The 26,855-nt window shown below is 52.5% G+C and overlaps 1 protein-coding gene across 3 annotated transcripts in view; it reads left to right on the top strand.

Annotated features, from left to right (window-relative positions):
• DIS3L2 (DIS3 like 3'-5' exoribonuclease 2) overlaps positions 1 to 26,855 on the top strand; it is a 371,962-nt gene that overhangs the window by 304,446 nt on the left and 40,661 nt on the right. For all 3 annotated transcript variants that reach the window (XM_058665113.1, XM_004577199.2, XM_058665114.1), the window contains exon 13: positions 8,724 to 8,957. In XM_058665113.1, the coding sequence (XP_058521096.1) occupies positions 8,724 to 8,957 (234 nt within the window). The remainder of the gene's footprint in view (positions 1 to 8,723; positions 8,958 to 26,855) is intronic.

The raw sequence follows: 26,855 nt of genomic DNA on the forward strand, positions 1-26,855 counted from the left end.
AGGTGTGGAGCGAGACCCGCCAGTTACACACCTTACTCTGTGGTAATCCCAAGGCCCTCCCCAGACCAACGGCTCACATAAGAGGTGGTCCTCATTGGGCAGTCTAGCTGGTGATGGGTGAGTATGAGTCCCCACAGTCGGATGCCAGGCATGAGAGATCAGCTCCAAGGGATGGTGCTGGCCACACAAGTGTCAGGAAGCAAGGGTGGGATAAAGTCGGGGACACAGGGAGGGTCAGGGCCTAGAGCTGAAAAGTAGCTGTGTCAAGAAGCAGAATCAAAGAGGTTAGTGGCCAGAGCCTGTGTGGCTGCAGCGAGAGTGGCCTTGGATCTACGGCTCCTCTTGGCACCAGGACCTGGACACAGTGAGCAGGACCCAGAGCAGAGCCAACAGCACTTCACTGTGACATCTTACCTGGAGTGCAAGTGGACAAGCTTTGAGCTGCCAGGATGCCTTCTATGTGAAGTTAGGTACACGCCACTTTAGGAGGCTGTTTTTTTTCCCCAACATCCGCTAGATTTTTAAATACCCACAAGAAAATCTTGGACATGATTTCATTAAGCCAATGCACTGATTTTTTTTTAGAACCTATTTTGAGAATTTTTCTCACATGCTAGTAGTGACAGCATTATTCTCTAATGTAGACATTTGTGATTGTCCCTGAGCACCGGGATAACCCACCCAATTGAACTTGGGCTTTCTAGACACCGCTCTGATCCACAAAGTCCACCGCTCAGGTAATTTTAGGGTGTTGGCCTGGCCTCCTTGTGTGGCCTCTCTTCTGTCGGCACTTCAGGAGCGTAAGGGTCAGCACACCAGGGACCAGGACTCAGTTCCCGAACACTCGGGCTGAATTGGAAGGCGCCTCTGTAGCTGAAGTAAGCAATGACAGACTTTGAGAAAGGTCACCTGTGCAGACTCTGCCTAGGTAACTGGGTCCACGGAACCTTAGGGTCCAGTCTCAGCACCATAAAGGAAGGGTCCCTGCTGAGAGCAGCCGCCCTGCGTCTGCCTCCTGTGGCATCCCTGCTGACCGCCCTGAGTCTGCCTCCCGTGGCATCCCTGCTAGCATTCCTTGCTGTCTAGAATCACTGAGTACCCAGGCTGTTGTCCATTTCAGCCATCTACTTGGCTCGTTTTTCTTTTTCCAGGGAGTTCCTTCCTGCCATTGCTCTTTCTCCCACCCATGCCTGTACACCATCTTCCCTTCTGCCTAAAGAGGACTCACCTGCCTCCTCACTCGCAGCGCTGGCTGTGGTGTGCAGCCTGTTGGCCTGGCTGCTGTTCCTGCCCCCTGCTGTTCCCCCTCCCAGAGCTGTCAGCATGATCCCTTGAAATCTTGTCTCCTACACCAAGTCCATCTTCCACTTAGCCCCTCTCCCCTTGTTGTTTCTCAGCGTTTTTCTCTGCTAGTTTATGCATGAGACCAGCCTGCCTTCTCATTTCCCTAACCATAATGCTAACCCTAACCTTAACCCCTTGCTTCACCTGGTCTCCCATGCTTACCATGCACCTTCACCAACGTCTTCTAAGTCTCCACCATCCATCTCTCATAGCTCGGGGCGGGGGGTAGGGTGGGGGAGAGGGGGAGCTTTTCACTCCGGGTTGGTATCAGGGAGCAGCACCCTGCAGGACAGCTGTGGAACGCTCCTTTCAGACTGTCTGTCTTCAGCTCAGCCTTCAGGGCTTTGAGTTGATGGTGTACTTCCCGGCCCTTTGATTTGTTGCTGATAATGGCTGTTTTCCACACAGGTTCATTCTTGGGCCCCATCCTTGCACTCCTCGTCCCTTTAAGAGCAGGCCTGCTCCCGCGTGGCTGTCCTTTCTCTTTCTTGGAAACCAGAGAGGCCAGCCAGCTTGATCTGCTGCCCTTCCCACTTCCACATCAAAATTCCTCTGTGCTTTTCCCCTTGGTGCTCAGGGAAAATCCCACGTGAGCTAAAGCCCTTTCTAGCAACATCAGCATTCGTAGAGCCACTCAAGCCAACTCATGGATGCCCCATCCGCTCAGGCCAAGTCATGGCCACCCCATCCTCTCAGGCCAAGTCGTGGCCACCCCATCCTCTCAGGCCAAGTCGTGGCCGCCCCATCCACTCAGGTTAAGTCATGGCCACCCCATTCGTCCAGGTTAAGTCATGGCCGCCCCGTCCACTCAGGTTGTCATGGCCACCCCGTCCACTCAGGTTAAGTCATGGCCACCCTGTCCACTCAGGTCAAGTCATGGCTGCCCATCCACTCAGGTTGTCGTGGCCACCCCATCCACTCAGGACAAGTCATGGCCACTCCATTCGTTCAGGTTAAGTCATGGCCACACCATGCCTACATGTCTATACAGTTCAAGCGCCAACATCAAAAGGATAAAAGTAAAATAGGAACCAAAATGTAAACAGTGGTTCTCTCTAGATGCTGGATTTTAGCAATTTTTTTCTGCTGTTTATCCCACTTGCATTTTTAAAATTTTCTACAATACATGCATACAAAGATACCTCAAAACATCCATGGAAATTAAATTCAAATTTGAACTTACTGTGGTGGGCAAAATTTTTTGAAATTGATGCATAGGTTTTTTTTTCATGAAACGTGTTCTGTGAACTTACAAGACCCCGTTACTATAATAAAAGAGAAGTAAAAATTATTTTTGAGATGTTTTTTGCCCCTGTTTTTTTGTTTGTTTGTTTTGATAGTAGATGAGACATCCTGGAGTGTGTCTGTAGGCTGAGTAAGAAAGGAACTAGCAGAAGCTCCACTGAAGATAAGCAAGGAGGGCAGAGTTTTGGAGTCAGTACAGGAAGTCATGGGAGTCCCAGCCCCAAGCCTGGGCAAGAGAAGGGAAGAGCACTGCCTGCTCTCCAACCAGAAGGAAGGCGCAGGAGAAGGAGTGGGTGGGAAAAGGTGCTTGGCCAGGGGTGCTGTGTGTCCTGCCTGAGTCCCCTGCAACCTATCAGCCCATCAGTGATGACTCAGTGCTATTGGTGCTGCTGCCTTGTCAAGTTGTCAGAGACTGAATCAGGGACCAGTCTTTCCTGTGTCCTCTGTCCATCCCAGCACAGTGACCAGTACCCACAACCCACAGTTCTGTGTGTTGCAGTCTGCTGAATTAGAATGGTGCTCCCCTGGGCTTGGTGTGATAGTGGCTCAAGTCCTCACCTTGCATACGCAGGATCCCATTTGGGTGCTGGTTCGTATCCTGGCTGCTCTGCTTCCCTTCCAGCTCCCTGCCCATGGCCTGGGAAAGCAGTCAAGGACAACCCAAAGCCTTGGTACCCATGTGGGAGACCCAGAAGAAGCTCCTGGCTCCTGGCTTCAGATCAGCTTAGCTCTGGCCATTGTGGCCATGTGGGGAGTGAACCAATGGATAGAAGATCTTTTCTCTGTCTCTCCTTCTCTCTATAGATCTACCTTTCCAATAAAAATAAGTAAATCTTTAAAAAGAAAAAAAAGAAAGAATGGTGCTCCCCTGGTAAGGATTTTCATCCATGGCAGCTAACTCTAGGCTCTGAAGCCGTAGCCTGGGGGTTGAAGTGTTTCTCTCAGGCCACCCCTCTTTCCCTAGGGTTCCCCCTGCAAAGTAGTGTGGCCCACCCTGCTGCTGGCCTACCAGCCACCAATTCAGGAAGTCCTGTGGAATTTGGGGGAGTAAAACACAGTTCTTCCTCGGTCTTGACAGTGTGCACACTCGTGGAGTTGAGGCTCGTGAGTAGGTTCCTGCGACTTGGGACGTGGGCTTTGTTAATGATGCAGGAAGACAGTGTTTGGGCGTTTTGTTTATCCCTCCTGATGGGAGCTGGTCGTGTGGAAGCCTGATTCAGAGAACAGCAGGCAAGTTCTGAGTGTCTATCTTTAGCCATGGCCAGGGGCAGAGCAGCATCGTTGCATTTCAGGCCAGTGGTGACAGCAGACAGCTCTGGAGGAGGGACTGTCTGGAAGAACTCCACTGTGGTCTCTGTCCTCTTGTCCCAGTTTGCTAATGAGCACTTGAGGCAATTAGATGGCTCACCTAGGTCACTCCAGGGTCACAACAGTGCTGGGCAGACAGCTGCGAATCCTCGAGATTAAAAGAGAAATTGAAGGTGACATGTTCTCAATAAATAAAGGAAATGTGACATTAACTACGTATAAGCTTGTCATGTGAAGAGCTAAAAATTCTTTGGAGTCAGCTCTCCTCTTGCATTTTGTTGTTGTTAACAACAGATTTGATTGACGTGCGCAGTCAGGTCCTGATCAGTAAACACATGACTGATCTGTGTGCGAGGCCAAGAGATGTGTGGCCAGTGCCTGTGCAGGTCAGTGACTGGCCTCCCAGGCCACGCTCTGCTCTAATTGGCCAGCGTTCCCAATGTCAGGTTGAGGTCGATTTACATGGAAACCTTAAGATAAGCCTGGAGCCTGAGATGCAGGAGACAAGACCTGACAGTGTCCAGCACTGCATCCCGGCTCCACACAGCGACTCCCACTCAGTGTCACCTGCCTCGCCCCTGCCTGAAGCCCCTCCTCTCTTGGCCCATTTTTTTTGCCAGGCACTTGCTTCTTGCGCTGTTTGACTTTTCAGGCTGCCTCCAGGCTGGGGGTCTGCGTCCACTCCGCCATCAGAGGTAGCTGCGTCTGCAGGTGGGAGGGCTCCGAGGCCTGTGACAAAGCCAAGGAGGCAGGGAGGGCGAGCGCTGCTCTCTGAAGGGTTTGTTTATGTATCTCCTCGTGGCTTTTTTACTTTTTCCATGAAAAACTCTGTCCTTTTGTCTTCTGCCACTGGCCCTGGTTATGGACTGGGCGCTGGTGTGAAGACAGTTTCCAATTGGAAATTAATGAGGTGTTCCATCCAGAGTGGGCCGTGCCTTGCACACGGCACGGCTGGCTGCGCCCAGGTCCCCCTCTGCCTGGGTCCATGCTTGCCTGCTCACATGGACTTCCTCTTGCTTCTGCAGCCCTGCCCCAGGGTAGGCACAGGCCTGCTTTCCCTCACCCCAGAAATGTTCTAACGCAGTGGGCCTGCCTGTCTCCCACAAGTGCTTGGCTGTGCTGATGCAGGGTGGGCTCAGCTGCTGAGGCCCTGTCGCTGGGCGGGAAACTTTGGCGGCCCTGCCAGCTTCTGCTCCAGCCCTTATGTTGATGAGGAGGGTTAGGATGCAGACACTGAGTGGAAGACTGTAGGAACATGTGGTCAGCACCATGGGCTCAAATTCTGTCAAAACCGTGTATGCCAGCAAGAGATGGTATCTATAAAGAATCACAAGGGCACAGAATTTTTCCTTGTTAGGGAAAAAATTTTAAGTGGCTCACAAAGAGCATGCAGTGTGCCTGGGTGGGAACCCTGTTCACTGAGCAGCATCAGGCTTCTGGCTGGCCAGGTGCAGGCATGGATTTCAAAATGCTTCTCCCTGGGAACTTTGGAAGTGCCCCATGCAAGAGAGACATTTGTGAAACTCCTCAGGATTACAGGTGGCCCCTGGGCAGGGCTCAGGACCCAGAGGGGTCACAGGAGCAGCGGGAGTGTGATCACAGCCAGTGTTCCCTGGGCTTGGGGGTCGGGTTGGATGCATCTGGGGACCTCTTGCCACTTGCTGTATAATTTTGTGCCTGTTTCAGTGAGAGAGGTTTGGAACTTTTGGGAGCTTCTCAGGGCATCTGTGGGCCCACTGATCTACGTGGAAATAGACGCCCAGGCAGCCACTGTGGCCGGCTTGCACTAGCAACTCCTCTAGGCAGGAAGGCAGCAGACCCCAGGAAGCCACCCACAGGCGCTCAGCCTGGGTGCCGGAGGGACTGTCCGAGACCACCTGTGAAGTGTGCATGAGAAGAGTGGGGGCTGCCCTGCTGGAGGCAAACGGGTCTGTGTAACGTGGACGCGAGTCCAAGGCTGGAGGCAGAATTGGGTTTTGAAAGAAATGGAGAAAAGCAAATAAGTTAAATCTCCAGGGGGAAGCTGGAGACCACGAGCATGCAGAGGTCACATCCCCGCCATTCGACGGGGAGGCCTTGGTCAGGAAGTGTGGCCATGTCAAAGAGCTGGCCTGGCAGGGACCCCAAGGGCACCCCAGCTGCTGGCACCCCGCAATTGGGCCGTCCCCTGGAGTCGGCTCCACGGCTGTCCCTGCCCACGGGGCACACGGATGCCTCCAGAGAGCTGAGCGTGCCCTCCTGCCACAGCAGAGGATCCAAGAGCACATGAATTGAATCCCTTATAGTTTTGGATAGGACTGATTCCTGGAATGATCTGGAAAGTACAGTTTCAGGATTTGTAGGAAAAAAAAGTTAATCTGAATTTAAAGATTCAAGACTCTTTTTTTTCACATTTCCAGCTGTTTGTACTGCTGCCCCTCTTCCCTGCACCCCCCAAAACGTAAGCAGCTGGACCTGTTCTCCAGGCCTCATGGTGGCCATTTTTGTGGGTCCTTCCTTGATACAGGTGGGGGCTCCCCAGGAGCCTTGCTGGTCTCCCATGTAAGCAGCACATTCCCTGAAGACTTTGCAGTGGGGACACCCGTGGGTCCTCACACGGCCTTGGCTGGAAGTGTCACCTCACGGGCTGTGACCAGAGTAGCATGACTGTTGAACAACAAACGTGGGCCCAGGCTGTGGAGGCTCCACTCTGAATGAAGCCTAGCCTTTCTGCCCGGGTTGTTCCCACGGCGTTTCTCTCAGGCCCTGAACCCTGCCCAGCTCCCCTCAGCCCTTGCCTTTATATACTCCCTACCTCCTTGGGGACCCTGCCCTGCTTCCTGCCCCTCATCACCCCACCCTCACAGCCCCAGTGGCCATCCCAGAATGCTTTGTCCTCTCACCGTGTCAGTCCGCCTTCTCCTTACCCTGCAAGTGGTCCTGTGCCCCTGTTCCCTTCCTGCTTCCCTCACTACTATGCCTTCAGAACAGTCATCACACTAACTTCCTTGCCTGCTAGCCATGTGCCTGTCCAGACTGGCACCTGGATCACATACAGACAGGGTGGCTTTCAAATGGCATGTGGTGTTTTGCAGGGGGCTGCTGGGCAGCCTATGCAGTGGCTGCCCTGAGGTATGGGAGCCCTTCCACAGCACAGGCCTGAACTGTCTTCCCCCTAGAACAGCCTCTTAAAAGGCCACTGAGCAAAACTAAATTCAAGACCATCTTCTTTGTTTCCATTGTCCTTGACATCAGGGTGGCACTGGATACGTGACAGTGGCTGTGAACTCACATTCTGGGCAGGACTGCCTAGGCCCAGCTCCCAGCCTTGCCAATCTCTGGCAACCTTATACTCCCTACCTTTGGGCAAATCACTTAATTTCTTGAGCTGGTGTTGTGGCACAGCAAGTTAACCCACCACCTGTCATGCTGGCCTCCTGTGTGAGCTCAGGTTTGAGTCCCAGCTGCTCCATTTTCTATCCAGCTCCCTGCTGCTGTACCTGGGGAAAGCAGCAGAAGACGGTCTTAGTGCTTGTCTCCTGCCCCGCCATATGGGAGACATCAGAGTTCGGGCTTCTGACTTCTATGTGGAAGCTGTTGCAGCTGTTTAGGGAGTGAACCAACAGATGGAAGAGCTCTGACTCTCTTTGTCCCTCTCTCTGTGTGTCACTCCGTCTTTCAAATAAATCTCTCAAAAGGATACATACTTTCCCTGGGCCTTAGTTTCCTCAGCTGAGAAATGGGAGTTATGGAATTCCTACCTTGTAGGGTGCTGGGAATGAAGTAGCAGGTGGGTGGCCAGTGCCTGTCCCCTGTCCTCAGGCCCCCGCCCGCTGCAGCCTCTCTCCTGACACTGCATGCTCCCGCTTTGCTGCTCTGTCTCAGCTCGTGTTTCCCTTCTGCTTTCCTGCTCTGGCTTGCCTTTGTACTCCCTCAAAAGGAGGAGGTGTGAGAGAATGAGGCCTGGACGTTCTTCCCCCTCCCTCCTTCTGCCCCAAATGGCATGATGCCAAGTGCTCACCTGCTGGCCAGTCATCTTGTTGGCACCATACCACCCCGAGTGCCTGCTCGGTACACTCACCTGGCTGTTTCCTTCTTAGGAGTCCCCAGAATATTTTAATGTGTTTTATTTCTGTTTGAAAAGAAATGGGTGCTAATTACAGAAAGAACAAGAAAATCAAGAGTGAAATGCAATTCAGTAGTCATCCCATCCTTCAGTAAGCACTGCCACTACACTCGAGCTTCCCCGGGGACATCCCGGCCGGAGCTCAGGTGCAGGGGCAGAGCGGAGGTGTTGCTGGCATCTCGTGGGAAGAGCACAGGGAGGCCGCTGAACAGTGCGTGATGTGCAGGGCTGACCCTGCAGCACAGAGACACCCAGCCCACCGTGCCGAGGTCAAGCAGGCCAGTCTAGGGGTCCTCTCTAGATATGTTCCCCAAGGCTAACAAACTGGAATCATTTCCTGATGCCACTGCGGTCCTGTGTGCCCACCTGAAGGTCCTGTCCAGGTTCCCAGAGCCCCACGTGTCACACTCAGGGAGTCACTTCTTCTAACCCCCAGTTTGACTTTGGTGACCTTCCCCCAAACTGATGCCACAGCCTTGACAGCCCTTCCTTTCCCTTCCCATCCCCCACTGGGCCTGCACGTGTCACCATGTGCCTGGGGGCCCTGCAGAGGCCAGGTCCGGTGGAGCCTGAGCTCCTGGAGAGAGAGTGACAACCTAGTGTCTGATGCATCACTCTGTCAGGCTCCATCAACCTCTCTGCAGCATGTGAGCTTGGGAGGTTGGATGAGCGAGCACCTGGAAGCTTCTCATGGCCCCTCACGAGCTGTCCTCCTTTATAGATCCTGGACGAGTGGTTTGGCCGGACCATCATCCGCTCCTGCACCAAACTGAGCTACGACCATGCCCAGAGCATGATTGAAAACCCAGCTGAGAAGATCCCAGAGACAGAGCTGCCCCCCATCTGCCCAGAGCACAGCAGCGAGGAGGTGCAACGGGCTGTCCTGAACCTGCACAGCATCGCCCAGAAGCTGCGCCAGCAGCGCTTCGTGAACGGCGCGCTCCGTCTGGATCAGGTCAGTCCGGCTGTGGCGTACAGCACAACCCAGGGCTGCTGCGTGCTCTGGCCCTGCATCAAGGCAGCAGTTCCCTTCATCCTCTGTCCTGCCTCTGAGTCTGGGCTTTGGGAGGCAGGCAAGGCTCCAACTCAGATGCTACAGGTGTCTGTGTCAGAGGGGTGGTCAGAACTCCCCAGCTGTGTCTTTCCTAATGAGGCTACATCTGATAGTTGACCCACAAGCTCCTGCCTCTCTTCCCTCTCGTTCCCCAGGAGGCATGGAGAGAAGACACAGGAACTTCAGAGGCCCAGTAGGTTTAAAGAAAGAGTGCTACTTCTCATGTCCTATCTTCCAAAAAGAGTAGCTTGTTTACAAATGCCAGACGAGTGTCCAGATTGGAGGACCAAGTAGATTGTGGAGGTTGATGGTTACAGAAAACAAAGGCCGGGAATGTGATGGGTGCTGAGAGCCCAGCCCTGCTTAGAGCCCTCGGGCAGGGCCAGGCAGCTGTCACTCCTCCTGCCTTCCGCCAAGCTTGAGTGTCCTTGTGGGTGACTGTCAGGCTGCTGCCATCAGTGTGTTGTAGGGTGCAGCCTGCTCTGTACCATGGCTTGTGTTTTTGCTTGCTCACTGTGCTTTGACCCAAATTCTTCTTCCCTGACTGTGTTTGTATGTCACGGAAGACGCTGTGGCTGTTCTGAGAAGCAAGGTGTGTTGGCCAATGGGACTGTGTGACAGACCATGTTCTCAGGAACTTCTTCCTAAGCCAGCCGGCTGGCCACGATCTACAGGGCCAGGTTTTAGAGCCTGCCAACTGAAGCCTTAATCTCACCCTACTTTTTACAACAAACTTACACAAACGCATCTTAGCCAGGTCACAGATTGTGCTGGCGTGGGCCTGTGGGCCTGAGGAGAAGTGTCCACCTGTGCATGCACAGTCGGGTAACTGCTGGAATTTCCCACCCCTGCTCTGGCCTGGGTGCAGGTAGCTGGAGCAGGTCTGCCTGAGTGCAGGCACTGGTTGGAGACAGGTTGCAGAGTGAGTGCTGCAGCAGACAGCAGGTGGGGAAGGGGGCCGGAGGCCCAAGAAGGGTCGTGGGGCCCCTCCCTCAAGGAGCATGCTGATGGGGCGTGAACATGTTCTAGTTCTCTCACTCGCTCTGGGCACCGGGTCCTCACATCCAGGACTGCTGTGTTGTGCATGTTTGCCAAAACCCTCTCTCGCTGAGCCCTAGAGGCCCCACCTATCTGGCTGCTACTCTGTGTCCAGCACTGGCCTGCTGGCCCCTGTGCAGAAGCCACTGCTTCGCTCAGCACATCCGACTGGGCTTTCCCTGGGCCCGCGCCACATTCCTTTTTCCTCTGTCCACACCCATGCCATGAGTGCGTTCCTGAACTCTCATGATGTAACAACCTCTAGCCAGGTGCTGATGATGCCAAACCCTGACCCCACCCTCAGCCCCACCTGGCCCCAGTCCTGTCTCTGCACTAGCCTTCTCAAAAACCTTGCCTGGCTGCCCCCAGCCCCTCAGCCACCTCACGCTTGCTTCCGCAGAGCACAGGACCCACGGCACACCACACACCTCTGGTCCCCTTCACTCATCTGCCAGGAGGGTCATGTGTATTCTCAGCCCTACATGTGACAACAGTTCATGAATTTGCAGTTACATAGTTTCACTCAGTATCAGGTAAAACTATCAAATATGATGAGCATGGTGACAAATATGACTTACATGTTTTAGAAAGGATACATCTTGAATTATTTTGCTGTTTGGGTGAGATCGCTGTGAAGGAACAGGGAAAATTTAAAATTTGGGAAGCTTTCTGTGCTGAAATCACTTTGTAAATGTCTGTATTCTCATTCTGTGTTAAAGAAATGAAAGCCGTACATTATAGACATTGGACTGAGTGCCCTTTTTGAAAAAGATCAAGAATGCACGTATGTTTATATAAAGTAAGTTCAAACACAAACATTTTGCTATCTATGTGTCCTCCTATGTGAGTCCCCTCTGTGTAGCTTCCACAAGGACTAAACAGCTGGTGCTCGAGTTCATCAGATGACAGCACAACTCTCCTCAAGGTTTGAGAACCGACCATGTCAGGTCAACGTGAAGTTCAGTTGACTTAAGCCTATACAATACTTTAAAAACCACAGAAGACTGTTGGGCGAGCTCAGCTGACGCTGGGGCAGGGCATGGTAGTCACAGCAGTGGGTGTTTACCTGCCATCAGGAGAGAACATGCTGTTGGCATGTCTTAGAATTTTATTCCTAAAAGTAGCTTTCCATATCTACATCCCATTGGCCCTCTCAAGTTATAAATTAAAAAAAAAAAAAGTGGCCCATGAAGATTGAGTTGCTAATGTGTAAGAAAATATAAGTTGTTTTTTGTTCATTTTCGCCAGCTTTTACACCATGCTGACCTAAGAGACAAAGGTTCTCCTTTAAAATGGGGTGAGGGAAGCCCTCACAAGTCCTAATTAGGTCCCAGTTAATTAAAGTTTGAAAATAATGGATCTGCATCCTTGGGCTCAAGTCCTGGGTTCCCAGGAGAACCAGTGTGTGGGCCTGGCGTCCGAAGTGGGAGCCTGCAAGGCTCGCTGGCCAGGGACACTAGTGAGCTTGCTCATAAATCAGCTGCATGGCCCCATTCAGAAGTCACTACATTTGTTCCCCTCCCTCTGTCTGCTCTGCCCTCACAGAAACTCACTTCTCCTCCGAGCTTTCTGAGCAGCCCACTGTGGTTTTGTTTGCCTGCATTCCTCTATATCCATGGTTTTTGTAACAGTCCTAAATATATATACACACACACACACACTTTTAGGCTGGCCCCAGTTGGAGCTCAGTCTGTGGGTGGGGATACAGGATGCTGTCGGATTCAGATCCATCTGCTAGATCTTTCCAGGGAGACAGTCCACCATGACGAACTTGAGTAAGCGGTACTGCTATACAGGGAACACCTGTTACAGAGGTCGCAGTTGTCTCGGAAACCCAGGATGACCTGGCCACTGGGGGTTGCAGTCAGGAAAACTACGGGGGCCAGCCTTGTAGAATAGCAGGTAGAACCCACTACCTACAACCCCAGTATCACCTAGGCCATCCATTCAAGTCCTGACTATTCCACTTACAGTCCAGCTCTATGCTAATGGCTGGGAAAGCCGCGAAAGATGACCCGAGTGCTTGGGCCCCTGCCACCCACAAGGGAGACCTAGAGGAAGCCCCTGGCCCCTGACTTCAGTCTGATTCAGCCCTGGCCACTGCAGGGAGTAAACTAGTGGATCAAACATTAACACTCTCTGTGTGTAGCCCTTTCAAATAAATTAAATAAATAAATAAATAAAATCTTTTTAAAGTGGGAAATGGCATTGTGGTGCAATCCATATGAGCACTGGCCAGTTCAAACCCCAGCTGGTCTACTTCCAGTGCAGCTCCCTGATAGCGAGCCTGTAAAAATAGTGGAAGATAGCCTAAGGATTTGGAACCACACGCCCCACACGGGAGACCCCAAAGGAGCTCTAGGCTCCTGGCTTCAGCCTGGGCAACCTTGGCCTTTAGAGCCATCTGGGAAGTAAAACAGCAGATAAAAAAAATCTCCATCCCTGCCTCCAACCCTCTCACTCTCTCTAACTTTCAAATAAACAAATAAATCTTTAAAAAGAAAGAAAGAAAACTGCCTAGCCTGGGTCATGAGCCAGGGCCAGCTCCTGTCCCCTGGGCAGCTCCTGTCTACCAGGCTTGTGTGCTGACCATGGTGAGTTGTCAGATATTGGCAAGTTCTGTTGGTGCCATGATGGGAAGCAGATTAAGAAGTGCTGACTTTGGGAAAAGACCTCCTGCTGTAGCGTCTCACCTGGAGCCCCCACCTGCTTCTAAGGGGTTTCCCACTGGGTGAAGTCACTGCCCTCTGCTCTTCTGACCAAAAAGCCAGCGTAGGCGCCAGCTGCCTTCTCAGGGCCTTTGGCTGGATTCAGCAAATCCAGAGGGCTTCCTCCCAGTGATGCCCGTCTGGCTTTTTTTCCAGAACATGCATTTCTTCTACCTGGTCTTTGCAGTAAAGGTGGTGCGGGCGGGTCAGGCCTCCGCAGGGGAGGGAGGTGGGAGGCGCTCTGGGCCTGCTTCTCAGTGAGTCAGTCTGTGGGGACACAAAGGCTTGCCCTGTGACAGCTTCCCTTCCAGGCCTATGCTGCGAAGACTAGGCTGACTCCTTGTCAGGTCCCGCGTTGTAGCAGAACCTTCAGAAAGGCCACAGGGTCATGGGAACTGCAGATGGGCTGCAGTGAAAGAGCATCTTCAGAGAGGTCCATGATGACCGGAGGCTGCACCTGCTGCCCCCAGGGCTTTCTCTGCAGCCTCTGTTGCTCTTGTGGTGCTGCAGCACCCAGATGAGGCCATCTCTCCTGCAGGGAGCTGTGCCCAGCTGGGGTCCCCTGAGCAGCTTGCAGGAGAAACCCTGGTGTTTCCATCTTCATTGCAGGCTCCTCCAAGCTAAAAGAGCCCTTGCTGAATTCCCAGCTACACCTGTATGAATCCAACTTGGCCCAGTTTTGAAGCTCAAACTTTGGTTTCTTTGGGTAAACTATATTTTAACAGGAATCTAATTCATGGAAATTACTTTGAAATACCCTGACACCCAGGCTGCTCTAGAGTGCTGATATCTGTGATCTTGAACTAGCCCTGCCTTTGAGATGGTTATTGGCAGACTTAGTCAAAGCTCCATGTACCGTGCTGTATGTCTCTGCCACCCAGAGTGGCTGGAAAGGCGTGAGAGTGGCCGTGTTCCAATAAAGAACACGGTGTCCATGTCACAAAATGTTACTCTTCAATGGCTTATTTTTTTTCAACGATTTCAAAATGTAAAAGCCAATCTTAGCAAAATCAGGGCTAGCCCGTGGGCCATGCTTGCTGACCCTGCCCAAATGCCCAACCAGCGGGTCAGCACTGTCCCCAACCATCCCCCTGCAGCCCATTGCCCCTTGCTAAGGAAGCCAGGCTAAGCTGGATCTCCGGCTGGCTTCCTGCCATGAAGCAGATTATTTCTTTGATTGGTAGGATGTTCAGCAGGTCCCGTGATGGGCTAGAAGTGGAGGAATGATGCCCTGGGCACCATCTCCCTCACCCTGTTGGCCTGCAGTTTGCTTTAGCCAGCCTGAAGCAGAGCCAAGTGCTATTCGTTCCCACCTCTGCAGCCCGAACTGCCTCTTCACGTGGTGTCAGGTGCCACTAACCTGCCTCACAGCTTGCATTTCCAAGTCCCTTTGTTAGAGAAGAAACATGTTCAGTGAAGCGTGGTGCCCAGGACAGGCAGGGGCAGAAATACCAGTAAGCTTCCTCAGGGGCCTGCTTGGCTGGCCATGACCAGCCCCCAGCAGCAGTGTCCCCACCGGAGCTGAGCGCAGGGGATTCCCAGCATGGGGCCATGAAATCTCATTGGTAGAGAACAAGATCTAGTTTTGTGTTTGCATTTCACTGGGAAATCAAGGAAGACCATCTTGATTTATGCACCCAAACACATCGAACCTTGACCTAGCTGTGTGTTGCAGCTGCTTCTGGGAGCTAATCACTGCTTGTGGTTTGTTAACATAAAAGCTAATACATGCCATTCAGGGCCAGTTTCCCTCTGCTGAGCCGTTCATGATTACTGTCCTAAAGTCATCATGTTACATAGTCATTTACTCATAATTTTCACAGATTAGAAGGAATCAGGTAGTAGAACTCTGTAAGTTAAAAACTGCAGATTGGGACATGTTCTCCAGCCCTTCCAAGGCAGATTCTCGTGGAGTCCCTCGTATGACGCTTCCGAGCCAGCCAAAAGAAGCCTTCGTCTCTGACGTGCCAGAGTGAACCTGGGAGGATGCTGGATCCCACTAAAAAACACCAAGGCAGTCCACGCTGGGCCTGGTCCCCTGAGGCAGGGTGGACAGCCCAGGGAATCAGGAGATGAGGCATGAGGCCCATTGTTTGAAAGTGAGGAAGACCTCGGCAGCAGAGGAGGCTTCCCTGGAACATGGCAGGGAGTTCACCCATCCCTGTCCCCTCTCCTTGGAGTTCTCACCCACTGAGAAATAGCCCCCCATGGCAGGCTGTTTCAGGAGGGAGCTTGAGCAAGTTCAGGCATTTGGAAGGATCCTGAGTAGTTCGCATAAAGGGAAACTGGTTGGGGTGGTGAGGCAGCCGGAAGTGGCCAGGGAAGGAGAGTGAGAGCTTTGCTTTCTTCTAGGCCAGCTCCCATGGATGCAGCCCTGGCTGCCCCTGGCTACTGGGCATGCTCCCGCAGCAGCCCACCTCCGTTCTCCGTCCAAGCAGATGGTGCGCAGCCTAGACAGGCTCAGAGCACTGCTTTTGAAACTACTCTAGAAAACAAACTTGGCTCCTTCCCCACTTCCAAAAGCTTGTTGCTTGTCTGCTGGTTCTTCCTACATGCCTATGTACAGGCTCGTTTCTTACAGGTGGCAAAACTCACCTGACCCTCTCTACCCCGACTGTGAGCATGTCACCAGTTCAACTGTCACAGTCCTCTGCAGCAAGGTTTGTGTTTGTACCCAGCACTTTCTTTATACCTGTCACTTGTCTTTGTCATGTGGTTATCTTCCATTTGCTTCCCTGTCTCCCTTTGTTAGACTGTGTGACCCTTAAAGGGAAAGTTGCCTTAAAGGCATTGTATTCCTCTGTATCCCCAGCCCCTGCACAGTGCCCATTTGTAAGCTAGAGTTTCGGTGTCTTTGGCATCACTGCTCACCGGTCTTTTACAAATAGAGGACGCGAGCTGTGATTGAGCAGTGGGCAGTGGCTCCAGGAGAGAGATGTGTTTATGTAAGAGCTTTAGACTCCCAGTGTGGAAGGTGCAGGTGGAGCATAGAGCCCAATGCCTCTCAAGTGAGCTACTGTTAGTTGTTGGGGCAAACCATTAGCTGCTGTGCTCCAGCAGGGTGACAATGATGGAAATGACTTGTGTGGTGAGGAGGGACCTCCAGCCTGTTGTTGCATGCACAAAATGTGGATCAGAGCCTGGATTTGCTTTGGGCAGAAGTAATTTCCATGAAATAAGAGGCTCTCTGTCAGTTGCAGCAGGGCTGAGAAAAGCAGATAACTCCTTTCCCAGTTGAAATTGAGAGTGTGCCCAGATGAGTCCAACTTAAGCCACTGGCATTTCCAGGGGCAGCAAAGTGAGACAAAGGGTTCTCATGCTGACCAAATGACTTATAAGGACCCTCGGGGGGTCAAGTGGACCCCAGCCAGCACCCCCTTGTTCCCCAAGAGAGGCAATCCTTTCAGGTTAGTGGCCTTGACAGGTGGAACGGAGACTGGCTCCCCTGGAACCCTGCCTGCTGGGTTAACTGATCCCCTGGTTTGGAAGCGCTCGAACTCCCCCCAGTTTACTCTCAGGACACACTGCATGTGTTTGCCCTGCCCCTGTGTCACACCCACGTCACTCAAGTGTAAGCCAAACAGCTACATAAGAGACATGGAATTCTTTGACGTTAGCAAAACCTACATTTGGAAGAAGGGAACCCTTGCAGCTGATCCTTCAGTTTCAACCATGACCACTTCCTGGGCTCAGCCAAGTTGATTTCCATGTTTTCTGCAGAGGGAATTGGGGGCTGCCTTGTAAAGCAGGGTTGTCTCCTGCTGCTGTCCATCCTGAGCTCAGCTGCTGCCACACTACACAGTCCCTCCAGAACCTGCAGGCGTGTGTGGACCACTAAGATTTCCCTCACATGTGGGAGACCTGGAACAAGTTCCTGGCTCCTGACTTCAATCTAGACCAGCCCTGACTGCTATCTGAGTGTTATGAATAAGACCAGCAACTGGAAGATCAGTCCTGCCTGTGTGTGTGTGTGTGTGTGTGTGTGTGTAACTGTGCCCTTCAAAACAGATAAATAAATCTTGGGAAGAAAGGAAGGAGGCAGGGAGAGAGGAAAGAAGGGCAGAAAGAAATGCTAGATGGGTGAGCATTTCGACAGTGATTAAGTCACCACTCAGAGTGCCTGCACGCCATTGTCAGATGGCCAGGGTCTGTGTCCCAGCTCTTGCCTCGACCTCAGCTTCTTCCTAATGTGTAAGAAGTAGCAGGTGATGGATCAAGTACTTGAGTCCCTGCCACCCACTGAGAGACCTAGGTGGAGTTTCTGCTTGCTGGCTTTGGCCTGGCCCAACCCTGGCTATTGCAGGTGTTTGCTGAATGAACCAGCAGATGGGAGATTCTCTCTCTCTCCCCCCTCCTTTCTCTTTTTCTTCCTTTCAGATAAGATCAAATATATAAGGAACAGACTAGAAATTCCTGAAAACAAATCAGTTGTCCCTTAAATTGTGGCCTCTTGGGATAGAAAAAGGAATTGGTCAGAAGAGGGGGTACGAAGGACCAGCCCCTGGGGCAGGAGGCACCTTGTTAGTCTGCTGAGTTGGGACCCTTACTGACGAGTGGCCAGGGCGGCTGCATGACAGGTGCGTTGGTCTGGGGTGCTCTGAGCTCCGAGAATGCTGACATGGCTGCTGGAACCGAAAGCTGCCATCATCCGCTTCCACAGATCAGGAGGTACTCTCCCCCTCTTTGTCCTGCCCTGCAACCCCAGCTCTTCCTCCAGCTTTCCTGGCAGCCTCGTGCCCGGGCTTGCGGGTCTCCCTGGCCTACTTGCTGCAGTACGGCTGCCAGGCTTCCTCGCCTGGCTTCCTACCTCCCATGTCCTCCACTGCATCCCCAGTCCCCGTGTGGCTCTGTTCCTGTGTGCCCCAAAGAATTCCCCTGGGGTTCGCGTGTCCTGAACTGCCCCAGGCCCAGATGCTCAGATGCTCAGCTTTGCTGCCACCAGCTCCCAATCGCTGTTTATTGAGGATCTTCTATGTGACGATCGGCATGGACCCCAGGGTCAGACTTCAGAAGGAGAGGGAACATACCTCCCATGGCCCCATGGGAAGTGGCAGCCATCTGATTGTGCTGGATGCGTGGTGGGAGCACAATAAGTACCGAGTGACCAGAGTGGAGCCTAGCGGAACTGTATTCATACTGGAGGGGAAGGTTGGTGCACAGGAAATCCATGTGTGCATCAGACATCCCACTGTAAGCTACTCCACTATGAACTGCGAAAGAGCCCATTCTGTTGTCACTGCTGGGAGACATCCTGTTCTTGCTGTTGTCATTCCTATTCCTGTGCCTAGGGTTCAAAGTCACTATGGGGCTCTGGGAGGGGAATGAGATTTGGACATCTGGTTAAAATGCTGCTTAGGGGACACACACTGCACATGGAGTGCCGGGCTCAAGTCTCTGCTCTGCCTCTACTTTCAGCTCCCTGCTGCTGCATCCCGGGAGACAGCAGGTGTGGCCTGGGGCGTGACTCCCTGCTGCATCCCCAGGAGACAGCAGGTGTGGCCTGGGGCATGGCTCCCTGCTGCTGCATCCTGGGAGACAGCAGGTGTGGCCCGGGGCGTGGCTCCCTGCTGCTGCATCCTGGGAGACAGCAGGTGTGGCCTGGGGCGTGGCTCCCTGCTGCATCCCCAGGAGACAGCAGGTGTGGCCTGGGGCGTGGCTCCCTGCTGCATCCCCAGGAGACAGCAGGTGTGGCCTGGGGCGTGGCTCCCTGCTGCATCCCCAGGAGACAGCAGGTGTGGCCCGGGGCGTGGCTCCCTGCTGCTGCATCCTGGGAGACAGCAGGTGTGGCCCGGGGCGTGGCTCCCTGCTGCATCCCCAGGAGACAGCAGGTGTGGCCCGGGGCGTGGCTCCCTGCTGCAGCATCCCAGGAGGTGACAGGTGTGGCCCGGGGCGTGGCTCCCTGCTGCAGCATCCCAGGAGGTGGCAGGTGTGGCCCGGGGCATGGCTTCCTGACACTCCCTGGGAGACAGTCTGGCCCAGTCTGGGTGAAGGGGAACCCATGGATGAGAGATCTCTGGCCATTTCTCTCTTTCTCTCTCTCTGACTTTTAAATAAATTAAAAATTTGAAATGTTAATTACTAGATTGGAGAATATTATCTTTTCTGTATGTGATACACATTTTTGCTAAGTTCTATTATTACCAAGTAATGCACATTTACTTTATAGCAATATAGACATTACATGAACAAAAAATAGCCATTAATAAATTTTAAAACAACCATTTATAACTCATAACATTTCTCTGTATATTCCCCAAAATGTGTATTTTCAGAGCTTTCTATTTTCAGATTACTTCTGAACAATATACTGATAATAAAGCCTCCTGATTTGGGCTTTCCCCAGCAGGGACAGTAGTACTTGCCACCAAACTGAGAGCTTGGGTGATTTAGTTATTCTTTTTGTTTTAAATGATTTATTTATTTTTATTGGAAAGACAGGTTTACAGAGAGAGGAGATCCAGAGAGAAAGATCTTAAATCTGCTGGTTCACTCCCTAAGCAGCCACAAAAGCCAAGGTTAGGCCAGGCAGAAGCCAGGAGCCAGGAACTTCATCCAGGTCTCCCATGTGGGTGCAGGGCCCCCAAGGCCTTGCATGGTCCACCGCTTTATTCCTAGGCACAAGCAAGGAGCTGGATGGGAGGTGAAGCAGCAGGACAAGAACCAGCACCCCTATGGGATCCCGGCACCTGCAGGGGAAGGATTCGGCAATTGAGCCACTGCACCAGGCCCTTAGTTGTTCTCTGTTAATGTGAGAATGGAGTTTTATTACCGTTTTGATTTGCATTTGCCCTCCTGCTTGTGGATCCGATCACGTCTCAAGTCCTGTCTGGCGTGTCCATGAAAGGGCAGATTGCGTGTGCTGTTGCTGTCCTGAGAAGTGTAACACCTTAACCACTGAGCGTGGCGACCATATTGAGGCAGAAGCACTTTGCCTCCTGAGGGACTGTCATGTCCAATGCAATTCAGCCATTTTGGTGCATAATTCCATACACTTCACAGATGATCATATCACCCCCATCACAGTCACAGAGAATTCTTCTGTGCCTGTGGCACCCACCTCCTTGCCCCACCATCCTGTTTTCTCTCTCCCTCTGAAGTGAAGTCTTTGTGCTGGCACCGAATTCACACAGACGTATATAGTTCCGTTGGGTCATGTGTCGGGCACCTCTTCCCTCCCATTGCCCAGTAGAGTTCCACTGCACGGCTGGACCGGGCTCTGTTTCTGCACCTGCCCGGAACAGGATGTCTGGGCTGTTTTCAGTTTGGTTCAGTAGGGATAATATTGACTGTACCTATGGGTTTTACTAAGGCCTCTGAGTTCTTGTTTCACTTAAGCAAATGCCAGGAAGTTTCTCAAAGAGGTAACCCCACGTGGCACCCTCACCTACGGTGTGGAAGAATTCTGTTTGTTTACACGATTGCCAGCACGTGTAATAGCGAGTTCTTCTTTGCTTTTTAGCCACTCTAGTAGGTGTGTGGTGGAGCTTCCTTCTGGCTTTCATTTGCATTTCCCTAGCGACTAACGGTGTTGGGACTTTCTGGTACAAATTTGCTCTCAGCATATCTTCTTTGCTGCCGTGTCTGTCTGTGACGTTTGCTAATTTTTACATTGGGTGGTTTGGTTTCTTATTTTGCTGTCTTGAGAGGGTTTTTTTTTAAATATCTTATATGTGAATCCTCTACCAGAAATATGATTTACAAGCATTTCCTCTCAGTCTTTGGCTCTTCTTTCCGTTCCTTTAGCTCTCGGCTCTCCCTGGCCTATCTTTTCAAGAGCAGAAGTATAGTAGAAGTATTGAATTTTGGCCAAGTCTAACTTATAAAATTGCATCTGAGAATTGTGCTTTTAGCATCTAACAAATCTAAGGGCCCCCAGGGTTTTCTCCTGCGTTTTCTTCTAGAAGTTTTATAGTTTTAGGATTTACCTCTAGTTTCCACTTTTCTGAAAGCACATGTCCCTGGCCCGGAAGTACCTTTTGGAAAATTATTTTTACACCAGAGTTGGCCACACCTGGGCAGAGCCCGAGCTTTGGCGGGCATGGTGCCTGCCTACCAGGAGGTGTGCACCACAGAAATGGCCCAGGACTGGCTTTCAAACAGGTACTAGGCTTCTCTGGCTTTAGCTTGGGCCTAAAACTGAGAATTGTATCTTTTGTAAAGAGGGTGTGGGATGACGAGAAAAACCTCTGACCCCCCTAGCTCAGTCCTACCTACTGTTATACCAAGTCACAGTGGCAAGTGGTGCCAATGCAGGGCTTTGCTGATCACACACAAACACCCATGTCAGTGACTCACCCAGCTGTGCTGTAATCTCCTCTCCGAGCAGCTTTTTAAAAAAATCAGTCAACAGGGCAGTCCACTCGTTGCAACTGCCACTGGGACTGGGCTTCCATCCGAACAGCTGGAGTGTGATGCGGTGGGAAGCAAGCCTGCGGGGCAGAGGCCAGGGCTGGCTTGCCTGGGAAGGATGTGCAGTTGATGTTTGATAGAGATCTGTGAAATGATTAGCCCCAGCCAAGCCAAGTAGAAGCCTGCCATCTCTCCTCTGTGGGAAAATACGACGCGGCTGGAGTGTTCAGAAAACACCACGGGTGATCAGCCATGGTGGTCACTGAAACAGGGAAGCCTGGCCTAAGGGCGAGTCTTTAGCACAGCGGCTGCTGTATCAGAATGCCTGGTTCAGGTCTCAGCTGTACCACATGCGTTCCAACTTCCTGCTCATACATCCTGGGAGGCAGCAGGTGGTGGCTCACACCCTCATACCCCTGCCGCCGCTGGAGAGACCCGGGTGAAGTTCTAGACCCTGCTTTGGTTTGGCCAAGCCAGGACTTTTGTGGGCATTTGAACAGTGAACCAGGAAGGAAGACTCTATCTCTCTCCCCCTCTCCCTCTTGCTCTCCTTCTCTCCCTCCCTACACACATGGTCCAGAGTGCTGTGTGCTAAGCCCTGGGAGGGCCCTGTCCCATATGGGGGACAACAAGCACAGGTTGCAGCTGTGCAGTGGCTTGGCGTGTCCTGGGATGTGCAGTCATTGGGCCAGGGCTGTCCCAGCAGTAGAGCTGGAGCTGAGGCCAGTCGCGTGAGGACTTACTTGCTCTGGCCTACCCTGAGTGTCCTGTGACTTCCCCGTGGCTCACTGCGAAGGCGTGTTTCCCACAGTGTGATACCCCCGCAGCTCCTTGGAGTCTGGGAAGGCGGCACGGAATGGGCACCCAGGAATCTGGCTAAGGAGTTGCAACCGCTGCCGAGTGCGCCATGTGCTGGAAGCCTCACCTGAGGTCTGTCAGCTGACAGGCAGGGACTTGTGTAAGAGTGGCACTGAGGAGCTGAAGCAGGACCAGGAAGGGAGAGAGACATCTGGATACTCCCAGCACTCTGCAGGGTAGCTGGGTGGACATGGGGCCACCCAAAGGGTCACCCACACAGGAGGCACCAGCCGGCAGCCGGCAGCCATCAGGGTCAGGGACTTGGGCCGGGGCTGGGCACAGGAAGCTGGTGCACCTCTTCCAGCCCACTGAAGGTGCCCTTGTCCCTTGGAAGCATCGGGAAAGCTGTACCTCCTGCAGGCCAGCAGGCAGGCTGTGCCTCCCACTGCTCCTAGGACCAGGGCAGGACCCACCACAAATGCCCCATGCGCTCCAGGAGCTCAGGGGCTCACGTGGAACCAGGGGAAAGGCGGCCATTGCTCATCCTGCAAGCCCCCCACCCACCACACCTCCTGCTCTCTTCTTCCCAGCTGAGCCCTTCTTGTTTGTTAATGAAAAAAAAAAAGAAAGAAAAAGAGTCAATTCACTCCCAGTCCTTTTGAAACCCAACATGTCAGTGATAGATGAGACCGTATTCTATAACTTCAAAGGAGAAAAATTGAGTGAGTGAATGCAGGCCAGGGAAGTTGAAAAGTCCAAGGGAAAAGGAGGCACATGGGCTGACCCCACCATCGGGCGGAGCGCCCCCCCAGCCCACCCCTGCTGGTGCCATGCAGGGGCCCAGACAATGCCACTTTCAATAAATCATCAAGGATCGTGAATGCCTGGTTTTGTCCTGGTTTCAATGGGCCCTGGACATACTGCTTAAGATATAGCCAGCCATTTGTGTGGGGTTCCCAGCTACTGAAAGGCTCGAAGGCAAGCGCTCTCCCGGCTGTATAATGGAGTGTTTGCATATGTGATTTTGGGGGAGACTTTCTCAGCTTCCATAGCCAGTTGTGGCAAAGGTGACCTCATGGGCCATGCAGGCCATTGTCCCCATCACGTACAGGCTTTGAGTGGTGCTGAGCTTTGTGGGCTAGCCATGCGGCACCTAATTCAATCACTCATCTGACCCTGGCCTCTTTGGTGCTGGCCCCTTCTCGGAGCGCATGGTGCGGCTGGGGCCCCTGCATGAGGCTGGCCCTGCAGAGGCAGTCTGGGCCAAGCCGGCCAAGCCGGAGCACTTGGCTGTCATTCCTGCCTGCGGAATTCCAGCCACCCCCGGGGGAGTCTGGCGTGGGGGTGACTGCTCCTTCCAGGAGGCTGCGCGCAGGAGGGGCCTGTTGGAAGCGCCTGTGTGAAGTCCCAGGTCGTTTCCACACTGCAGTCTTGGGAAGAAGAACCTGGGGTCATTTGAGGGCTGGCGCGATCATTTCCTTAATCGTCTGTGACGGCCTAGAGCCCGATTCGCTAGAAAGGAGGGCTCCCTTGGCTTTTGACCAAAAACAACTAGCTAGAATTTACTGAGCACTTCTCTGGGTTCCAAGACCTTCACGTGTTACCTCATTTACTCCTCAATCCCTCGCACCCATTCTCTTTACATTCATTTTTCAATTATTTTTTGTTTGTTTGCTTTATGACACCGTTTAATAGGCACTGGGGTCTCCCTTCCCCCTCCTCACTCTCCCCTCCAGTCTTACAATGGCTGTCTTTCGTGAATTTTCACAACTCCATCGTGTGGCCACTGAGGTGTCTCCCAACAGTGTAGGAGATTATCAGCCGTGTCGTTGTGAGCCCATCCTTGGACTGCGTGCGTGGCGACATACTTCTCTCTGTTTCCACCTATGAACATATTAATTTCTGCTGTACTTCCATTATGCATCCCCTTGAATACCATCCACCATGGGGAGAAAAGAAAAAAAAAAAAAACGTAAAAGGAAAAAAACTAGTGTACCTTCATCCACATGAGGTTGACAGACATATAACAAAGGTATCAATGTGGCCCTAGGGCCTCACACCCATTCTTACAGACCAAGAAACTGACACCTAGGGTCAGGTTAGTTAAAAACCATGGAGCCAAGGGTGGCAAGACTGGCAGTGGGACCAGTTCTCCGTTTCTGTTTTTGAATGGTGATGTTATTTTACATCCTTCCATAGATCAAGTTCTGAATGTAGGATAATTTATCCAGAGTTATTCCAAGTACTGTGTGGTTCTAATTCTAGATCGTTCTCCAATGGACAAAATGATAAAGGAGAGTGGATAGGGCCAGGGCCAACCAGGCGGCCCTAACAAGACCTTTGAAAGGAGGAAGAACCCGTATGCAGGTCACAGTGGCCGTTCCATCAGCCCCCTTGTGTGAGCACATCATGTTGGTGTCATAGACCTGGACTGGCACGGCAGCATTGTTGTGTAGGACTTAACCTCTGCTGGAAGTTAGGCGATGGGGACAGGGCACCTGTCTAGCACTGTCCCTTCCATTTCCATGATTGTGTGATTACTGGAGTAAGAAGTGTGGGTTGCTTTCCGTGTTCCCGTGCAGAACACAGGTGTGATCCCTGGCTAGGAGGCGCTCACTGTGGCATTGCTGTACTCTGGGAGGGGAGCATAACTGGAAGAGGGTGCAGGTTCCGCATTTGTGAGGTGTGAACAGGTTCCGGTGTCTCTGGGCTCCAGTCCCAGGGCTGCGGCAGGTTCTCCACATCCTTGCCTGCCGGTTCCCAGCTGTCAAGTACCCCTCCAGGCTCAGCACGAGCAGCGTGTTCTTTGAGCGAATCTTCAGCTTTCTCCCCACCTTCAGTATTACCTTCCCTTCCCCAAGTTGTACTGTCTGCTTCATGGTCAACCTGTTACGCACTCATGGAACACAGAGTCTACCTCCTTCTCTGTTCATGGTGATTTATTCTTTCACTAACTCCCTACCAAGCACCTGCTTTGCCAATTAGTCAGGCAGGTACTGGGGAACAGGAGTGGGTCCTACCCATACCCCAGCTGGTGTGGATGTACACACACACACACACACACACACACATACACACGGAACTTCTCCTGTCTGCTTTGCTCATGTTTTTCTCCAAGCTCCCGCAGGGTCAGGGTTAGCATGGCTTGCTCAGCCCTGACCCTGGCTAGCCTGTTCCCTGGGTCTCCTCCCTGGGTGAGGCCCAGTGCCAAACAAGGACAGGGTGAGGTCCCTGGTGATGGATGGATGGATGGAACATGGCAGGGGGAAGCAGACTGTAGCTTTTTTGAGGTTTTCATTTTACACAGAAATTGCAGATGGGGCCATGCTATGGGTAACAGAAATGGATTACCTGAGTCCTATTACACAGGGGCCTATGCTAATCCTCATTTTTGTTGTCTTTGTTTCTTTATTCATACTACCCAATATTTTTTAAAGGTTTGTTTATTCTGTTTGAAAGAGTTGGGCCCAGCATGGCAGCCAGCTGCTAAAGTCCTTGCCTTGCACATGCCTGGGATCCCATATGGACACTGGTTCTATCCCAGCAGCCCCGCTTCCCATCCTGCTTCCTGCTTGTGGCCTGGGAAAGCAGTTGAGGATGGCCCAAAGCTTTGAGACCCTGCACCTGTATGGGAGACCTGGAAGAGGCTCCGGGCTCCTGGCTTCGGATGGGCTCAGCTCCGGCTGTTGCGGCTGCTTGGGGAGTGAATCATCACACAGAAGATCTTCCTCTCTGTCTCGCCTCCTCTCTGTATATCTGACTTTCCAATACAGAATAGTCAGAGTTACAGAAAGAGGAAAAGAGAGATGTTACATCTACTGTTTCACTCCACGGATAGCCTCAACAGGCAGGGCTAGAAGAGGCAGAAGTTAGGAGCCAGGAGCTTCACCCAGATCTCCCATGTGTGGGGGGTGGGGACGGAGAGAGCAGAGCCCCAAGCACTTGAGCTGTCTTCCACTGCTTTCTCAAGCATATTAGCCAGGTGCAGGGTCAAAAGTGGAGCTGTCGGGACCCCAGCTGGCATCCATACAAGTGGTGCCTTAAACCACTATACCACATCGCCAGCCGCACTGCCTAGTGCTCCTGCTAACTGGTTCTCATGTCCTGTTTTAGCCTTGAGATGGAGAAGCCCTTGGCTTGAGTTCTGTTCCTGTTACTAATTAGCTATTTGACTGGGCTGTGCCAGTCTCAAGGGGAGCCAATGCCCTCTGTCGTTCACTGCCCCACCCAGGGGACTCACCTAGCCCTGCCATCTGCTAAGCCTGGCACTGCCTGCTGCAGGCTGCTCCTCCAGCCCAGCTTCGCCCTGCTGCCGGGTGGGTAGGTCTGCCCATCCTCCCACTAGAGCTGCTTGGCTTCAACTGCAGTGGGCAGCAGAAGAACTCACTCTGTTGCCACTGAGCCTTCTTGCCCTCTGTTAGAATCTAGAGAGGGAAAGAGGTTGGCTGTCAGAGCGCCCAGCTCCAACACGGGACCCCTGCTATAACAGGAGAGCTCACTAACGGGCCCCTGGGTGCAAGTGCATAGACCATCAAGTGTGAACTTACCCTGGACAGGCAAGTCACTTACCCTCCCCAGTGCTCGATTCACTTGAGCATGTGCCCATTTGGTGCCTGCCTATTGAGCACGGAACCTGTGCTTCCCAGCACTGGTCACAGTGCCCTGGGGTCCTGGATTTACTAAGAGTCTGTGGTGACCACCAACCAAGTCGGGTTGCTCTGTTGGAAAGTACAGTTTTGTTGGGGCAGGACAGGGAAATAACATGGCTGCGATACGTTCCAACTTGGAAAGCAATGAGAAGAATCGGAGCACAGCCATCCGCTTGGTCCCAGCCAGGCCCCTGTCCCTCTCTAACAGGTCACTGTGGCCTCCCCCTTCCTGAGTGGAGATTAACAGACATGTCGCT

The sequence above is a fragment of the Ochotona princeps genome, chromosome 5 (genome assembly GCF_030435755.1).
Source record: "Ochotona princeps isolate mOchPri1 chromosome 5, mOchPri1.hap1, whole genome shotgun sequence".
Classification (NCBI taxonomy): domain Eukaryota; kingdom Metazoa; phylum Chordata; class Mammalia; order Lagomorpha; family Ochotonidae; genus Ochotona; species Ochotona princeps.